The following is a 13928-nucleotide window of genomic DNA, read 5'->3' as shown; positions in this document are numbered from 1 at the left end:
TTAAGCCGATGTTGAGTCTCTGCTGACACCAAACACAACATTCGGCTCAGACTCCCCACACAGAACACAGCCACCTTTATGATTTCCTGTACTTCCATGGTGAAAAGATCAGCATTGTTCTTTTTCAGTGACCCTCATTGCGAGCCGGTTCCCATGAGCTGTGTGTGTGTGTATGTTTTTTTTTTTTTTTCCTGACAAAAAAAAAGAAAGAGAACTATCATTGCTACACAATAGTGGGCATCCTGAGTGAAGGAGGTTTTTCTCTTTCCCACAGAAACAGCAGGGCTGATATTGTGATATTTGGACCGCATCGTGGCTGCTGATTGTCTTTCGCTGTAACAGTGACAAGACGGTCAATGTTGCGCAGTCTGGCCTTAAATTCCAGGTCGTTCCTAACATGGAACTGTTGATCATGTTAAATGAAAAATGTCCAGGTGAAAGACCAGGCACTGTTATATAAAACATATAATCAGGAATTACACATTATCTGACTGATAGTTCTTAGTTTTTCCTATATCAGATTGGTAATAAATCATTACTTCATCAATCTAAAGTCCACTCAATAATCTGATCACTGTATTTTTAGAAGTCGTGATTTTGACTTAAACGCACTTTGTATTGTTTTTTTTTCTTTCTCTTTAACAAAGATGCACTTAACAAGGGCCCAGTCTGTAATGAAACTACAACTGTAATGTGATTCATTACTGATAAACTGAAAATATGACTCAATTTCACAAATTTAACTATATTAACTAATGAGAAAATAATAGAATACTCATACACTCCGTATTTCTAGGAGATCTTGATAGCACTTTTTTTCTGTGAAGAATGCACTTGCTGTTTGCAAAGTATGAAATGGTTTTGAACTGTGGAAATCCTCTCCACATCCAAAATCGATTACCTCACATTTGACCTGGACTCGTGTGGTTGTTCCATAGATGGCCACTAGGGCGCGCTGTTTGCACAGTCCGGAGGTATTTATAAGTGACGCGGAGGGAATAGTTGCGTTAAATTTGGTGCGTGTGTACCAGTGACTGGGCGAGACGAGCATGGCGGGGGTAGATTGCCAGATTCTTATAATAGGCTGCGGGATTTCAGGGGTGACAGCGGCAAAGACGCTGACTGACGCTGGATTTAATAAGGTGCGGATCCTGGAAGCGACGAACAGAAGCGGAGGAAGACTCTTGACAGGGACGCTGGGTGAGCGACAAGTGTGTCCGATGGGTCACAAAGCGGTAGAAACGTGTTTGTTAAAAAGCACTTTCACCAAAACACGAACACCTAAACCCCGCAGCAAATCACATTTCAGTCTGCTGCAAATTAGCAAAAATAAACGGGGGGAGGATACAAACCAGAGGGTGCAGAATTAACTACAAAACAAAGATGGGTTGTGTGGGTAAATATCATATCACTGACAGCAACATGTGTGTGCTGTCAAAAATACGAAAGTAATAGTACAGATACTTGTTGTTCCTCTGCAGGCACTGATATTATAGATTTGGGGGCAGCTTTTATCCATGGCCCATCTGAGGAGAACCCGGTGTTCCGTGTGGCCCGGCACTATGGGCTCCTGTCTGCGGAGGCCCTGACTGAAGAGAACCAGTCGGCGGATGTCAGTGAACGTCCTCCTATGGTTTCAAACTGGTTTAGCTGCTCAGGTAGAGACCTTGGGGTCATTGCGTTTATTTATTTCTAGTTTTACACCTTGTCTATGTCTGTGTAAATTCTCAGTCATCCAGGTCATTGTATCCAAGGTAGTTTTCTCTGTCAACTGGACTGGGTTTCTTCTCTTGAAGACGTTTCGCCTTCTATCCAGAAGGCTTCTTCAGTTCTGAAATCGCTGGGGAGAGAGCTTGAAAATATAGCCCCTGTGGACCATTTGCATGCTAATGATCCGGGTGGTCACCTGAGAGTCGTTAGCAGGGTCGTTGGTCGGGTCGTTCACCTAGTTTCTGTTGAGGTGTCTCCCCTTTGTCTGCTGGGTCACATGGTGATGAGTCACTGGGTCTCCTGGAATGGTGTGAATGTTTGTTTTGCTGTTGGAAGGAGTGGAGGACTGCATTGTCTGTGGGTGATAGGAAGTGCCTCAGGCCACCACCTCTGTTCAAGGATGGTTTCTCCAATTTAACATGGATAGCTTCCTTAACCCCCCTTTCAAACCAGCGGTCTTCTCTGGCCAGTATCCTTACTTGGCTGTCCTCGAAGGAGTGCCCACTCTCCTTTAAGTGTAAGTGGACTGCTGAATCCTGACCCGAAGAGGTGGCCCGTCTGTGTTGTGCCATTCTTCTGTGGAGAGGTTGTTTGGTTTCCCCAATGTACAGTTCCTTGCATTCCTCCTGGCACTGTACAGCATAGACAACATTACTTTGTTTGGGTCTTGGTGTCTTGTCCTTTGGGTGTACTAACCTCTGTCTGAGAGTGTTGCTGGGTTTGAAATGAACCGGTATGTCGTGTTTCTGGAGGATCCTCCTAAACTTCTCCGAGACTCCAGACAGGTAGGGGATGGAAACGCTGCGACGTTTGTTTCTCTCCTCCTCTCCTTTGCTGAGGTCTCGCTTTCTTGAGGTCCTGGTGAAGGCCCTCAAGAAAGCGAGACCTCAGCAAAGGATGTTAAACTATCCATGTTAAATTGGAGAAACCATCCTTGAACAGAGGTGGTGGCCTGAGGCACTTCCTATCACCCACATACAATGCAGTCCTCCACTCCTTCCAACAGCAAAACAAACATTCACACCATTCCAGGAGACCCAGTGACTCATCACCATGTGACCCAGCAGACAAAGGGGAGACACCTCAACAGAAACTAGGTGAACGACCCGACCAACGACCCTGCTAACGACTCTCAGGTGACCACCCGGATCATTAGCATGCAAATGGTCCACAGGGGCTATATTTTCAAGCTCGCTCCCCAGCGATTTCAGAACTGAAGAAGCCTTCTGGATAGAAGGCGAAACGTCTTCAAGAGAAGAAACCCAGTCCAGTTGACAGAGAAAACTACCTTGGATACACCTTGTCTATATTCAGCGATGCCTTTTTTTTAATGGTCTAATAATCACCAATCATTTGTGTTTCATTCTCCCTCTGATGTGCAGGCCAGAGGCTGAGTGCTAAAGACATGAGGCCTGCTTTGATCATGTATAGCCAGATAATGGATGATACTTCAATGTGTTCCAGTGAAGAACCACAGTGGACCAGTGTCGGACATTTCATGCGCTCAGAGGTACTTCTTACATGTCTGGATTGTTTTGAATAACGACCTGAAGTTTTTGCAACGGTTCGATTGTGTGATGCGCAGGCCAAGCGGCGTGCGGCAGAAGCGTGGAAGGACAAGGACGAGGCCACCAGAAACCTGCTGTTCTCTGCCCTCAGTGCGCTCTTTAAGGTGGAGTGCTGCTCCAATGCATCCAATTCCATGGATGATATAGATCTGGCAGGATTTTGCACGTACGAGAATCTAAAAGGACTGGACTGCACGATCCAGGGGTTTGTACTCCGCCATCACTTGACTGTAATAACTCAGTGTCAGACTTTGCTACACTCCCCTGCTATAGGTTTAAAGACTTTCTTTGCCATTCATCAACCAGGGTGGGAGCAGAAAATTGCTTCTTAATCATGATTAGGTGTAAAAAAAATTCCCATTAGCCCCTGGCTGCCCGTCAAGCAGATAACATATTGTGACACGCCCATCGCCACGGTAAACAGTGACATCCAGAGAATAAAGGTCAAAACATCAAGAGTTTAAATGGGTTTTTTTCCCCAGTTAACAACCTGGTGGAAAGCAGGTAGAGCAGAGTCCATAGTGGCGTGACTGAAGTCTCCAGATAGGGTGTTGTGTTTCTGTCACAAGGACATTGAACAGGGCACGTTGGCCACGCCCCCATGCACCGACCCCTGTTCTCTCCTTCTTCTGTCTTCCCTGTCCTCCCTCCCATTGCAGTGTGGGGATCCTTCTCCTGGCAACACCCGTTACATACGGTGTTGATAACTGCCTTTTGTCCCTCTGTATAAAGATCCCCTCAGCTCACTCTTCTGGCCCAGCTCACCGATTCAGACCAGTTCTGTGTCCTTCCGTTCCGGTGTGCTAGCATTCTTTAGAATCAACTCATACTACCACAGGAAACCTCCTACTTGGACTTGCATGATTTCCTCAACAGTATTTCTGAGACATACCTGAAAATCCTTCCGAGAGAAATGCACAAGACAGCAAAATTGCATCTTTTCATCTATTATGTTTATGCTAACGGAGATCACCATCGCCTGGTTACGTCAGAGAACTATTGGCAGCCTGTAAACTTTCGAGCACAGCTACATAGTGTGTTGCTCGTCCATGCAGGAAGAGGGGCGCTTTCTCTGACCTTTTATCCTCTTAGAATAAATTGTGACAAGCTACAGACTAAAAACCCTCGAGGGTTATTTGTAACTTTTATTTGATTGCTCATGCACTCCATAACCTACATGCTTGTAAGAATTCATGACTTTTGTTTGTATTTTCTTGTAGTGGTTTTGAGCTTGTAATCAAGAACCTGGTGTCAGAGCTGCCCCCTGGCATCGTGACCTACAACCGGCCTGTACGCTGTGTGCACTGGAACAACACGGAAAGCAGCGGGAGCGGCGTGACTGTTGAATGTGAAGATGGGGAGAGGATTGCTGCTGATCATGTTATTCTGACTGTGCCTCTAGGTAGAGTACAGCTCTGCACACTTGTCCCACTGCTGCCAATGGCCTGACTTAGATTATTGCTGTTGAGACTTTTGGCTTTTATGGTGGCAGTTGGTGGGACACAGACTGTCTTATCCTGTATACAACCACTTTGGCAGGATACCTCCAGAAGCATCACTCGACTCTGTTCCACCCGCCACTCCCACCACCCAAGTTTAACTCCATTCAAAACCTTGGATTTGGCACATGCAACAAAGTATTTGTGGAATTTGACGTGCCGTGGTGGGGCCCAAACTGTGAAATCATCTACCTGGTGTGGAAGGATGAGGTCTGCGGCCCACCCACAAACCCACAATAAATCACAGACATTGCTGAGAGTGCTAAACATTTTTGTGTCTTTAGGAGGACATTACGGACCACGTGACTGACGTCAAACAGCGCTGGATCAGGAAGATGTCGTCTTTCACTGTGCAGGAAAAGTCTGAAAGGTCGGCAGCACTGACAGCTGATGCAGCACACCTAACTTTTGACTAGTAGATTATAGTAGAGCGCTTTTACTTTCATCTTTTTCAGTCACGCTCACATTCTTTGTGGCTGGATCGCCGGACGTGAGGCTGAGTATATGGAGTCGCTGCCTGAGGAAGAATTCAAACAAAGTGTCACAGAGCTCATCCAACGGTTCACGGGTGAGTCTCGGATCCGAACGCACAAAGTGCTGAAAGCAAAAAGTCATGTCAAGAATTGGAAATCTCCGATGTCTGATGTCCACTTTCACCATGTTCGTGTTTTCCAGGAAACCCTGCTATCGTGCCAAAAAGAATCCTACGCACTCGCTGGTTTAGTGATCCGTGGACGTGTGGTTCTTACTCTTACCCTGCAGTAGGCTCATCAGCGCAGGACATGAAGAGCCTAATAGAACCTCTGCCAATGGAAGAATCGAAGTCACAGGTACTTGAATTGATTGAGAACCCAAGAAGGCTCTTTGGCATGAACAAGATCTGCTTTACCTGCTGTGTTTTAGCCCCTACAGGTGTTGTTTGCAGGAGAGGCTACTCATACCTACTTCTACTCCACCGTCCACGGAGCTCTCCTCAGTGGGCAGAGAGAGGCTAATCGGCTCATCGCTCACTACTCTCCCAAACACCTTGATCAATAAAAAGAGTGTGTTGGGTAACTAGATACCAATTTTACTTCAAATGTCATTTGCCAATGATTTACAGTCAGGCACTGAATGTGAATTAATAAGGAATAAAGCCATGCTGACCTGATCAGTTATGCATAAGAGCTAGAATTAACAAAGTGAGGGTGCTAGAATAAAAACTAATTTAAACTTAACATTTCGAACATAGGAATTTATAATTATATTTTATCAAGTCTGTTAACTTGACTAATCAGCCTTAACTGGAGTACAGAAGGAATTTTAAATTGAAATAGTCAGTGGAAATGTACTCTATGTAGGCCTACCTAGTGATAATACATTTCTTTCTTCTATTTGTGTTGATTTAAATAATATAATTTACTAAATGTGAATGATGTGTGTTTGTTGAGACTATTTTAAATATGTTCAATTCATGATGATTAAAATGCATTTGAAAACGTCACAGAGACTTACATTTTTATTAATATTTATTGGGATTAAAGTTTATTTTGGGATCGAGTGAAACAGTTTCACCGTAATGTTTTACTAGTTTTGTAAAACAAGCGACATATGGGATTTTATTTTGAAACTCCGTTGCGGAAGTGTCAATTTCTGTTTTTCCGGTACAGTGTACTCTGGGTTATTCACCAAGGAAAGACAGTTTTCCGCTACATGTAAAATCGTAAATCCCAAATGGCTTTTATAAACCCAAAAATTGTTATAGTTGGTGGCGGAATATCCGGAGTAGCAGCTGCAGAAAGCCTAATAAAAGCGGGTTTTCGGCATGTTCGTATTCTCGAAGCCACGCAGAGAAGCGGGGGAAGGATAAAAACCAGCACTTTAGGCAAGTGTTTACTTTTCGTTATCCTTTGGCATTTGACGGATATTTCCCCTCCTGCCATTTCTGGCATTTGTGTTTATATTTCTGCCTCGAAGTTCACGAATGTTAATAGCTCAGGTCTTTGCTGATGACTCGACATGTGTTTTATCTGTAAAACCAGCACTTTTCCCCTCATTGTGTCAACATGACCTCAGTGTAATGAGGTCATTTCAGATATCATATGAAAGGCTGGTTGGCTGGTTAGTTTACTGTAAAAAAAATTAAAAAAAAGATTTTTATTTTTTTATTGACAGGTGATAAGATTGTTGAGATTGGCGCAAATTGGATCCATGGACCTTGTGAGGAGAACCCGGTGTTTCGTCTGGCCCGTCAGTATGGGCTCCTGGAGGAAAAGGCCCTCAGCCTTGAGAACCAAACCACTGATATCAACGGCCACCCTGTGTTTTACCCCAACGTGTTCACCAGCTCAGGTCAATGGATGTTGAAGATGAAACAAAAGTCTGTCAGATACTGACAGTTACTGGCCGCTCATTGAGAGTGGCTTTATTTCTGTGGGTTGTCAGTACATGACTGGATAAACCCAATATTATTCCCACCCTATGTGTGTTGTAACTGTTGCAGGTCGGAAGCTGAATGGTGAGGATATCATCCCTGCTGAGGAGATGTTCTCTGAGCTACTGAAGGAAAGTTCTGAATTTGTTAATGGAGGTGGTGAACCCTTTGCCAGCGTGGGAGAGTTTATACGGACACGGGTACTTTGTTCAACTCTGTGGAACATGCAAAAGAATAAAATATTTAGAGCTCACAAATTCTATATTCTGAATTGGTGCAGGTGCAGCAGAGAGCAGCGGAGGAGTGGAAAGACATCGACGAATCTACTAAATCCTTGCTGTTGTGTATGATCAGTACATTGTTTAAACTGGAGTGTGGCATCACCGGGGCCCACAGCATGGATGAGGTTGGCCTGGGAGCCTATGGACAGTACAAAACTCTCCCTGGTCTGGACTGTACATTTCCAGGGTTTGTACAAAAATAAACACTAATATAATGATACAGTCAGAAATGCTACCTAAACCTATTCCAACAATCTCGACATTTTTAAGAGGACCTAATTGACTTCTTTGATACCACAGTGATGCCTCTCTGATTTCTCATGCAGCGGTTTTGAAGGCCTGATTAGAAACATGATGGAGGGGCTGCCCAGTGGTTTAGTCTCCTACAACCAACCTGTTCACTGCATCCACTGGAACGCCACAGAGAAGAAAGAGAACCCTGTGACCATCGAGTGCGACGATGGAGAGATGATTGAGGCTGATCATGTGATCGTCACAGTACCTTTAGGTACGGTAGGTTTGCTTTGTCAACTTAGGAATCAAACTTGTTGCTCTACTTGCTTGTGTTTGCATAGTTTAGGGTGAATTTTATTGTGTCAACACCACACAGAAAAGAAAGCTAACAGCAGTAAAATTAAATATTTTCCTGCACACTAAGTGTAACTTTTATTTTTCCTTTCATTTCTTTCAGGCTTCCTAAAGAAGCATCACCAAACACTGTTTTCCCCTCCTCTTCCTCTCCACAAGTTACACTCCATCCAAAGATTAGGTTTTGGTACAAATAATAAAATCTTTGTTGAGTTTGATTCAGCGTGGTGGGATGCTGAGTGTGAGATCATCATCCCCCTCTGGGAAGATGAGGTGAGACTTTTTACAATGAGTAAAAGTGTGTTTGCTGTAAAATGCAGTAATATTATCTTGGCTCAGGATACCCTGGTGCTCCAGATCCCAGACTTGCAAAGATCCTGGATAAAGAAGTTGAGTTGCTTCACTGTGCTGAAACCAACTGAAAGGTCTTTGTTACGTTTCTCCAGACACACCCTGTCACATCTGCCAGGCACTCAGTTTGGGTTTTTTCGGTCATATGGCAACAGTTGGGATTATTGTGCAAATATCACTTATCTTCACCCTATGGCAGGGGTGCCCGGACCAGTCCTCGAGGGCCGCAATCCAGCCGGGTTTTCTGTCCTACCAGGCAGAAACACGCTGTCACCAAGGACAGTGGGATCCCAGGAGAAAGAATTGTCAACCTGGTGGACAGAAAACAGCCCTTGAGGACTGGGTCTGGACCCCCTGCCCTGTGATATGTATACATTCCCAGCGCACTTTACTCTGTACATTGGACATTGTGACAGGGGCACAATATTAATACCCATTATGTTCCTTAAATGAGACATCCTGAATTTTTAAGTAATGTGAGCTCACTCTACTTTGAAACGTCAAGGTTTGGCCACCTGTTGTGTGGTTGGATTGCCGGGCACGAGTCGGAATATATGGAGACCCTCTCTGATCAGGAAGTCATGGGAAGCGTCACACAACTGGTGCGCAGGTTCACAGGTCAGTCTGGAGCTGTCTGCCGCTCCCTTCTCAGTCCTTTGACAGTGATCTCTATCGATGCCTGCAGAACGTACGTGTTCTTTTGTGTGCAGGGAATCCTACAATCACACCGAAGAGAATCCTTCGCAGTCAGTGGTTCCACGATCCCTGGACTTTGGGCTCCTACTCCTACCTTGCAAAAGGCTGTTCGGTGCAGGACGTGGAGAACTTGATGGAGCCTCTGCCTACGAGCAGATCACAGGCACAAGTACCAGCAAATAGATATAATCATATGTCTACATACACACTTACCATAACTAGCTGAAGTTTTCTCTTCTCACTTCAGTTGTGGGATGGCATAAAGCGCTGCCTACGGCAACCAGGTTGCTGTACAAACCAGTCTAAAGGTTTTAAGGCCTTTATACTATTTTATTATTTTGTTATATTGCCACTATATGCTGAAATAAAAATGAAATATTCTCTCATCAGTCTGCACTCGACAGCCCAGAGTGGCACTGAAAACCGAACCGTATTTGCAATAAATTCCATTCCAAGTTGTAATTCTGGATTTTTCTTGAGGCTGCAATATTTTGTTTTCTTTTTCCCAACAAAGTGGAAAGGATGGAAAACTTTTCAACTGCAGTGTATGTGGTCAATTTTAAAGCGTGTAAAAAGTGTGAGTGCACCTTTAATTTTGATTCTTTGGTCTTTCTTTTCAGCCCGTGCACGTGCTGTTTGCCGGCGAGGCGACACATCCTTGCTACTATTCCACAGTTCACGGAGCTCTTCTAAGTGGCCAGAGAGAAGCTGATAGACTAATTTCTTACTACTCATCCAGAGATTCATCCTCACCAGCCAAATCAAAGCTGTAAAATCCATCCCTTTGTGGACCAGTGATGTTTGCTTAAAAAAAATAATTTAATTTTCCCTTCTGGTGAAATCCAAGCAGTGTTTATAACTTGTGATAGACTCATGTCATTAAGCTATTGTTGTAATTTTTCATGAAGGATTTATCTCCACAATTGACCAAATATAGGGTCCCTGTCTATATTTACTGATAACAATTGTCTCGTGACTTTCATGAAATCATACTCCAAATATATGGTCCCCAAATAGACACAGACAATGTGTCTTTCAAATCTGAAGACAGGTTTTTCACTTCCTGAGAACCAAACTCTCGCTTGGCATTACTCTTTAATTTGTTTTTGCTCTTTTGTGCTGATTGGTGTAAAAACAAAGAGTAATATTTTTACATGGTGTGTGGGTTTTTTTTGTTTTGTTTTAAAGAAAACGAATGAGGACATTCATTTTAAATTAACGCTATAAAGTCATAATTGAGCAATGATGTGCGAAACTTTATTGGTGGCAGAATATATCAGCATGTTGCAAAAACAGTGCAAATAAAAGGAGCAACAATTGGGCGCCTGCAGTGAGTCCTGTGTCTGTAAATTTTGGCATTTGCATTTTTACTTTTTACCAAACTGCTCGTTTCAATTTCCGATCATGGCATGAAATATTTATTTTACACTCCAAAACTGCTACTTCAAACGTTCCCCCCCATGGAAACACGTTTACATTTAAGTAGGAAATGCTGTTGGGATCTGCCTGTTGCGCTCCACGTTTTCCTCTGTCTCTGTCTCACCACTGGCAGGACGTGATCAGGCCCTGGATGAACAGCAGACATCATCAATGCCGCTTAATAGTCACCCCGCATCGCTTCACCAGGCAAATATTTTCATCCTCAGTGGTAACTTGTGCTAAGGTACCACTTCTGTCATTTGGTAGCGACCCGATTCTTAATAACTTTACCAGTTACGTGCATTTGCTTCTTCGTCACGTGTTCCACCGATCACAGCAAACATTTGTATTCGGAAATAAATTATCACCAAGCCTCCCCAACCGAGATCCCCTGGCCTTGCAGGTAACTCAGGGAGTCCATCTGCACATGTATAAACGTCAAAGTCCAGCACAATACATCTACTGTTGTGCAACATTCCCTGGTAGGCTGAGAGGGCTGTGAAATGGGGTCCTGAATTTATCTATTTATATTTTTACCTGGTCGAATTTTGGATCAGGATTGACCATCTGATCCTTTGTGTGTAATGTAACATGTTAATCTTCTGTACTATTAATTAGCAGTATAATGCCCTCGTATGTGGACATCAAACATGTAGAGCAAGATTTACCATTATGGTATAGATAACCAAAAAATCTGATGTCATGATACGTAGACGCCAGGTCCTAGTAGGATAAATAATAACTTTAACCTCACTGAAATGCAATATTTCGTTTTCATTCTTGGAGAGAACAGTCAGGCAGCAGAGACTCAGAAGCGGAACCAAAGTTTTATGGAATAGATTGTAGCCGGTTTGTAAACACTGTAGCACATAACTGCACAGGGAGACATTTAGCAGCTATTTCTTTATATACGCCTTTTAGTAACATAAAACAGCAAAGTGGAGCATCATATAGATTGGCACTAAATATGAAATTGTTCCAAGCACTTTATAATGTCAGTAACTTTCGAACTGCTTTCGACTTTGGAGGACGTGAAGTGGCTCATTGGTTTCCTGGACACATGGCTAAAGGTGACTGCCGATAAATGTTGTATTTGCAGTTAATAAAATCATTCAAATATTGGAAAATGTACTGATTAGGTCACTACTGTAATAACGGCTCGTTTTCAGGAATCAAGCAGATGAAGGCCAGTCTGAAGAGTGTGGACTGCATCATAGAAATACATGACGCGAGAATATCCTTCTCTGTTTCTTTCGCCATCATAAATATTTGCAAATAATCGTGACATAAATACTAAGTAAAGAAACTCCCTATCAGTAGTCAAAATCCACTGTAAATATGATTTAATTACTGGAGGTAATGTCTTGCAAACGTCAAACACTACAGATAATCAACATGTTAAATCATTCTTTAGAATCAAAGAGTCTTGCAACATGAAATTTTAAGTACTCAAATGCAAATATGCTGCATTGCTGTCTTTAACAAAAAGCACATCCCTTTATCTGGAAGAAACCCGGTGTTTCAGGAAACCCTGGATGTCAGACCACATCTGCTCGTCCTCAACAAAATGGATCTTGCTGATGTGTCTGATAAGAAGGTTAGAAGACTTGCTATAATCTGTGCAACTGAAGAAAGGGAAGCAATCTTTCTGAACCCAGACTGTTCATGCCCCCTTATAGGACCTTCTGGAGAAACTTGCAAAAAAGGGAGTGAAGAATGTTTTGTTTACAGACTGTTTAAAGCAAAGAGACGACAACGTCAAAAAGGTAAATAGTCGTAGTTCATACGTGGTGTATATGTTTTCAGTTTGTCCCAGTTGATATTATATAGTAAAGTATGGGTATATTTTATAGGTGGTTCCAACGGTGGTCGAACTGATCGAGAGCTCGCCGCGCTTTTCAAGATGTGAGGTAATGTTACATTAGCAAATGAAATATGTTGTTAGAACTTTATTTGGACATATTTGCCCTTTTGTTGCCTCCCTCTAGTGGGGATGCACCCTTCCTCTGTCTCCTCGTTCTCTCCTTTTCTTTGACACATATTAGTATAATATATTACACTAATTATCTCTAAATTTTATTTTATTCATGTTTCAGAATACCAACTACTGTTTGATGGTGATCGGAGTCCCCAATGTTGGGAAATCATCTTTTATTAATTCCTTAAGAAGAACATTCTTGAAAAAAGGTGCGTGTAAATGAAGAACTCATTGTAATTTTTTTTTACAGTTATTACAGGACTTTTGTATCTATAAAATTGTTAACGTACAGTAACGCAGTTCTCTGCACATGCCCACCTCAGGTCGTGCGTCTCGAGTCGGTGGCGAGCCAGGTATCACTAAAGCCGTCCTCACTAAAATTCAGGTGCGTCCCTACTTTGAATCTGGGTCTGTGGTTGTTTAATGGTTATTGTTGTTCATACAGTGATCCTTCCCATCGTACTCAGGTGTGTGGTCGCCCCATCATGCACCTGTTGGACACACCCGGTGTTCTACCTCCCAAGATTGAAAGTGTTGAAACGGGGATGAAGCTGGCTTTATGTGGTAACTTTGTTGTGATTATGGATTTGGAAATGTTCATGTTGCATTAGTGCTGTTTTTGTTCGCATTTATGACAAAATATTGTTTTACATCGCCGTGTCGCAGGAACAATTCTGGACCATTTGGTGGGTGAAGACATCATCGCGGACTACTTGCTTTATTCACTGAACAGGCTGGAGAAGTTCAGGTAGGACTTCAGAACTACTTTTGAGAGATAAATCGATTGCTTGGCTCAGATTACAATGTGCCTCTGCGTGTGTGTCTCAACATTCAGTTATGTGGGGAAATATGACCTTGAGCAGCCAAGCGACGACATCCACTATGTCCTAAAACGAATTGCTGTGAAACTTCGAAAGACTCAGCGGGTCAAAGCCATCACTGGATTTGGTAAGAAAGACAATAAGCCATAGAATCCGTTATGCTGTAACATTTCTGCTGCAAATATGAATCTCCAGCTAGTTTCCGAGCCAAAAGGCTGTAACAGAAATGTTGAAACTGAATTTTAAATGGTAACCCAACTGGAAATAGGAGCCTCGGGAACTACCAGGCGTTGTAATTGTGATGGATCACTGGAGCCACTGAATTGAGCGGTTTCAAAATAAGATGATTTGTTGCCTTTTCTTACACAGGGAATATCACTGTCACGGTCCCAAACTACACAGCAGCCGCTTACGATTTCATCAGAGCCTTCAGAAAAGGTGAGCTGGGACAAGTCATGTTGGACTGAACCGAGACATCGTCTGAGCATAACAAGACTGTACAGTATTTAACCCCCCGCCAAATCTCCAGTGGACGTCTGTACGTGATGCTGACTTCTTCTTGGTACCGTGTAAATAAAATGTTTAAGTTTGCTGTAAGATCATT

At 43.0% G+C, this 13928-nt stretch overlaps 3 protein-coding genes across 6 annotated transcripts; all 3 read left to right on the top strand.

The window, feature by feature from the left end:
- The first annotated feature begins 92 nt into the window (after positions 1-92).
- LOC130533686 (peroxisomal N(1)-acetyl-spermine/spermidine oxidase-like) lies at positions 93-6260 on the top strand. The gene is made up of 10 exons (XM_057047312.1): positions 93-1200; positions 1482-1658; positions 3093-3220; positions 3296-3483; positions 4499-4680; positions 4818-4987; positions 5062-5147; positions 5233-5345; positions 5453-5607; positions 5681-6260. Exons 1-10 carry the CDS (start codon positions 1050-1052, stop codon positions 5813-5815), a joined length of 1485 nt encoding a protein of 494 aa, XP_056903292.1. The 5' UTR covers positions 93-1049; the 3' UTR covers positions 5816-6260.
- A 147-nt stretch (positions 6261-6407) lies between these two features.
- On the top strand, positions 6408-10428 carry LOC130533684 (peroxisomal N(1)-acetyl-spermine/spermidine oxidase-like). 2 transcript variants are annotated; one of them, XM_057047309.1, is made up of 10 exons: positions 6408-6641; positions 6932-7108; positions 7260-7390; positions 7471-7658; positions 7798-7979; positions 8163-8332; positions 8399-8484; positions 8916-9028; positions 9121-9275; positions 9727-10428. In XM_057047309.1, the coding sequence occupies exons 1-10, from the start codon at positions 6491-6493 to the stop codon at positions 9877-9879; spliced, it is 1506 nt and encodes a 501-aa protein (XP_056903289.1). In that variant the 5' UTR covers positions 6408-6490; the 3' UTR covers positions 9880-10428. The 2 variants fall into 2 exon arrangements, with proteins under 2 accessions (XP_056903289.1, XP_056903290.1); XM_057047310.1 differs by lacking the exons at positions 8916-9028; positions 9121-9275; positions 9727-10428 and adding an exon at positions 8610-8884.
- Positions 10429-10530: 102 nt separating this feature from the next.
- On the top strand, positions 10531-13921 carry mtg1 (mitochondrial ribosome-associated GTPase 1). Of its 3 annotated transcripts, none has more exons than XM_057047367.1 (12): positions 10531-10769; positions 11554-11595; positions 11695-11761; positions 12020-12122; positions 12205-12291; positions 12379-12435; positions 12622-12712; positions 12827-12888; positions 12971-13067; positions 13170-13251; positions 13339-13451; positions 13694-13921. In XM_057047367.1, the coding sequence occupies exons 2-12, from the start codon at positions 11586-11588 to the stop codon at positions 13789-13791; spliced, it is 867 nt and encodes a 288-aa protein (XP_056903347.1). In that variant the 5' UTR covers positions 10531-10769; positions 11554-11585; the 3' UTR covers positions 13792-13921. The 3 variants fall into 3 exon arrangements, with proteins under 3 accessions (XP_056903347.1, XP_056903348.1, XP_056903346.1); XM_057047368.1 differs by lacking the exon at positions 10531-10769 and adding an exon at positions 10910-10928; XM_057047366.1 differs by lacking the exon at positions 10531-10769 and having other exon boundaries at positions 11362-11595.
- Positions 13922-13928: the final 7 nt, after the last annotated feature.

Source organism: Takifugu flavidus, chromosome 11 (assembly GCF_003711565.1).
Source record: "Takifugu flavidus isolate HTHZ2018 chromosome 11, ASM371156v2, whole genome shotgun sequence".
Classification (NCBI taxonomy): Eukaryota; Metazoa; Chordata; class Actinopteri; order Tetraodontiformes; family Tetraodontidae; genus Takifugu; species Takifugu flavidus.
This window is presented reverse-complemented; position numbering and strand designations above follow the sequence as displayed.

Coding starts and splice junctions, on each gene's coding strand:
- LOC130533686 (XM_057047312.1), top strand. CDS start 1,050: ATGGCGGGGGTAGATTGCCAGATTCTTATAATAGGCTGCGGGATTTCA. Junction 1,659..3,092: donor AAACTGGTTTAGCTGCTCAG/GTAGAGACCTTG, acceptor TCTGATGTGCAG/GCCAGAGGCTGAGTGCTAAA. Junction 3,221..3,295: donor GACATTTCATGCGCTCAGAG/GTACTTCTTACA, acceptor TGTGATGCGCAG/GCCAAGCGGCGTGCGGCAGA.
- LOC130533684 (XM_057047309.1), top strand. CDS start 6,491: ATGGCTTTTATAAACCCAAAAATTGTTATAGTTGGTGGCGGAATATCC. Junction 6,642..6,931: donor GATAAAAACCAGCACTTTAG/GCAAGTGTTTAC, acceptor TTTTATTGACAG/GTGATAAGATTGTTGAGATT. Junction 7,980..8,162: donor GATCGTCACAGTACCTTTAG/GTACGGTAGGTT, acceptor CATTTCTTTCAG/GCTTCCTAAAGAAGCATCAC.
- mtg1 (XM_057047366.1), top strand. CDS start 11,493: ATGAAATTGTTCCAAGCACTTTATAATGTCAGTAACTTTCGAACTGCT. Junction 11,596..11,694: donor TCCTGGACACATGGCTAAAG/GTGACTGCCGAT, acceptor GCTCGTTTTCAG/GAATCAAGCAGATGAAGGCC. Junction 12,889..12,970: donor CCGTCCTCACTAAAATTCAG/GTGCGTCCCTAC, acceptor CATCGTACTCAG/GTGTGTGGTCGCCCCATCAT.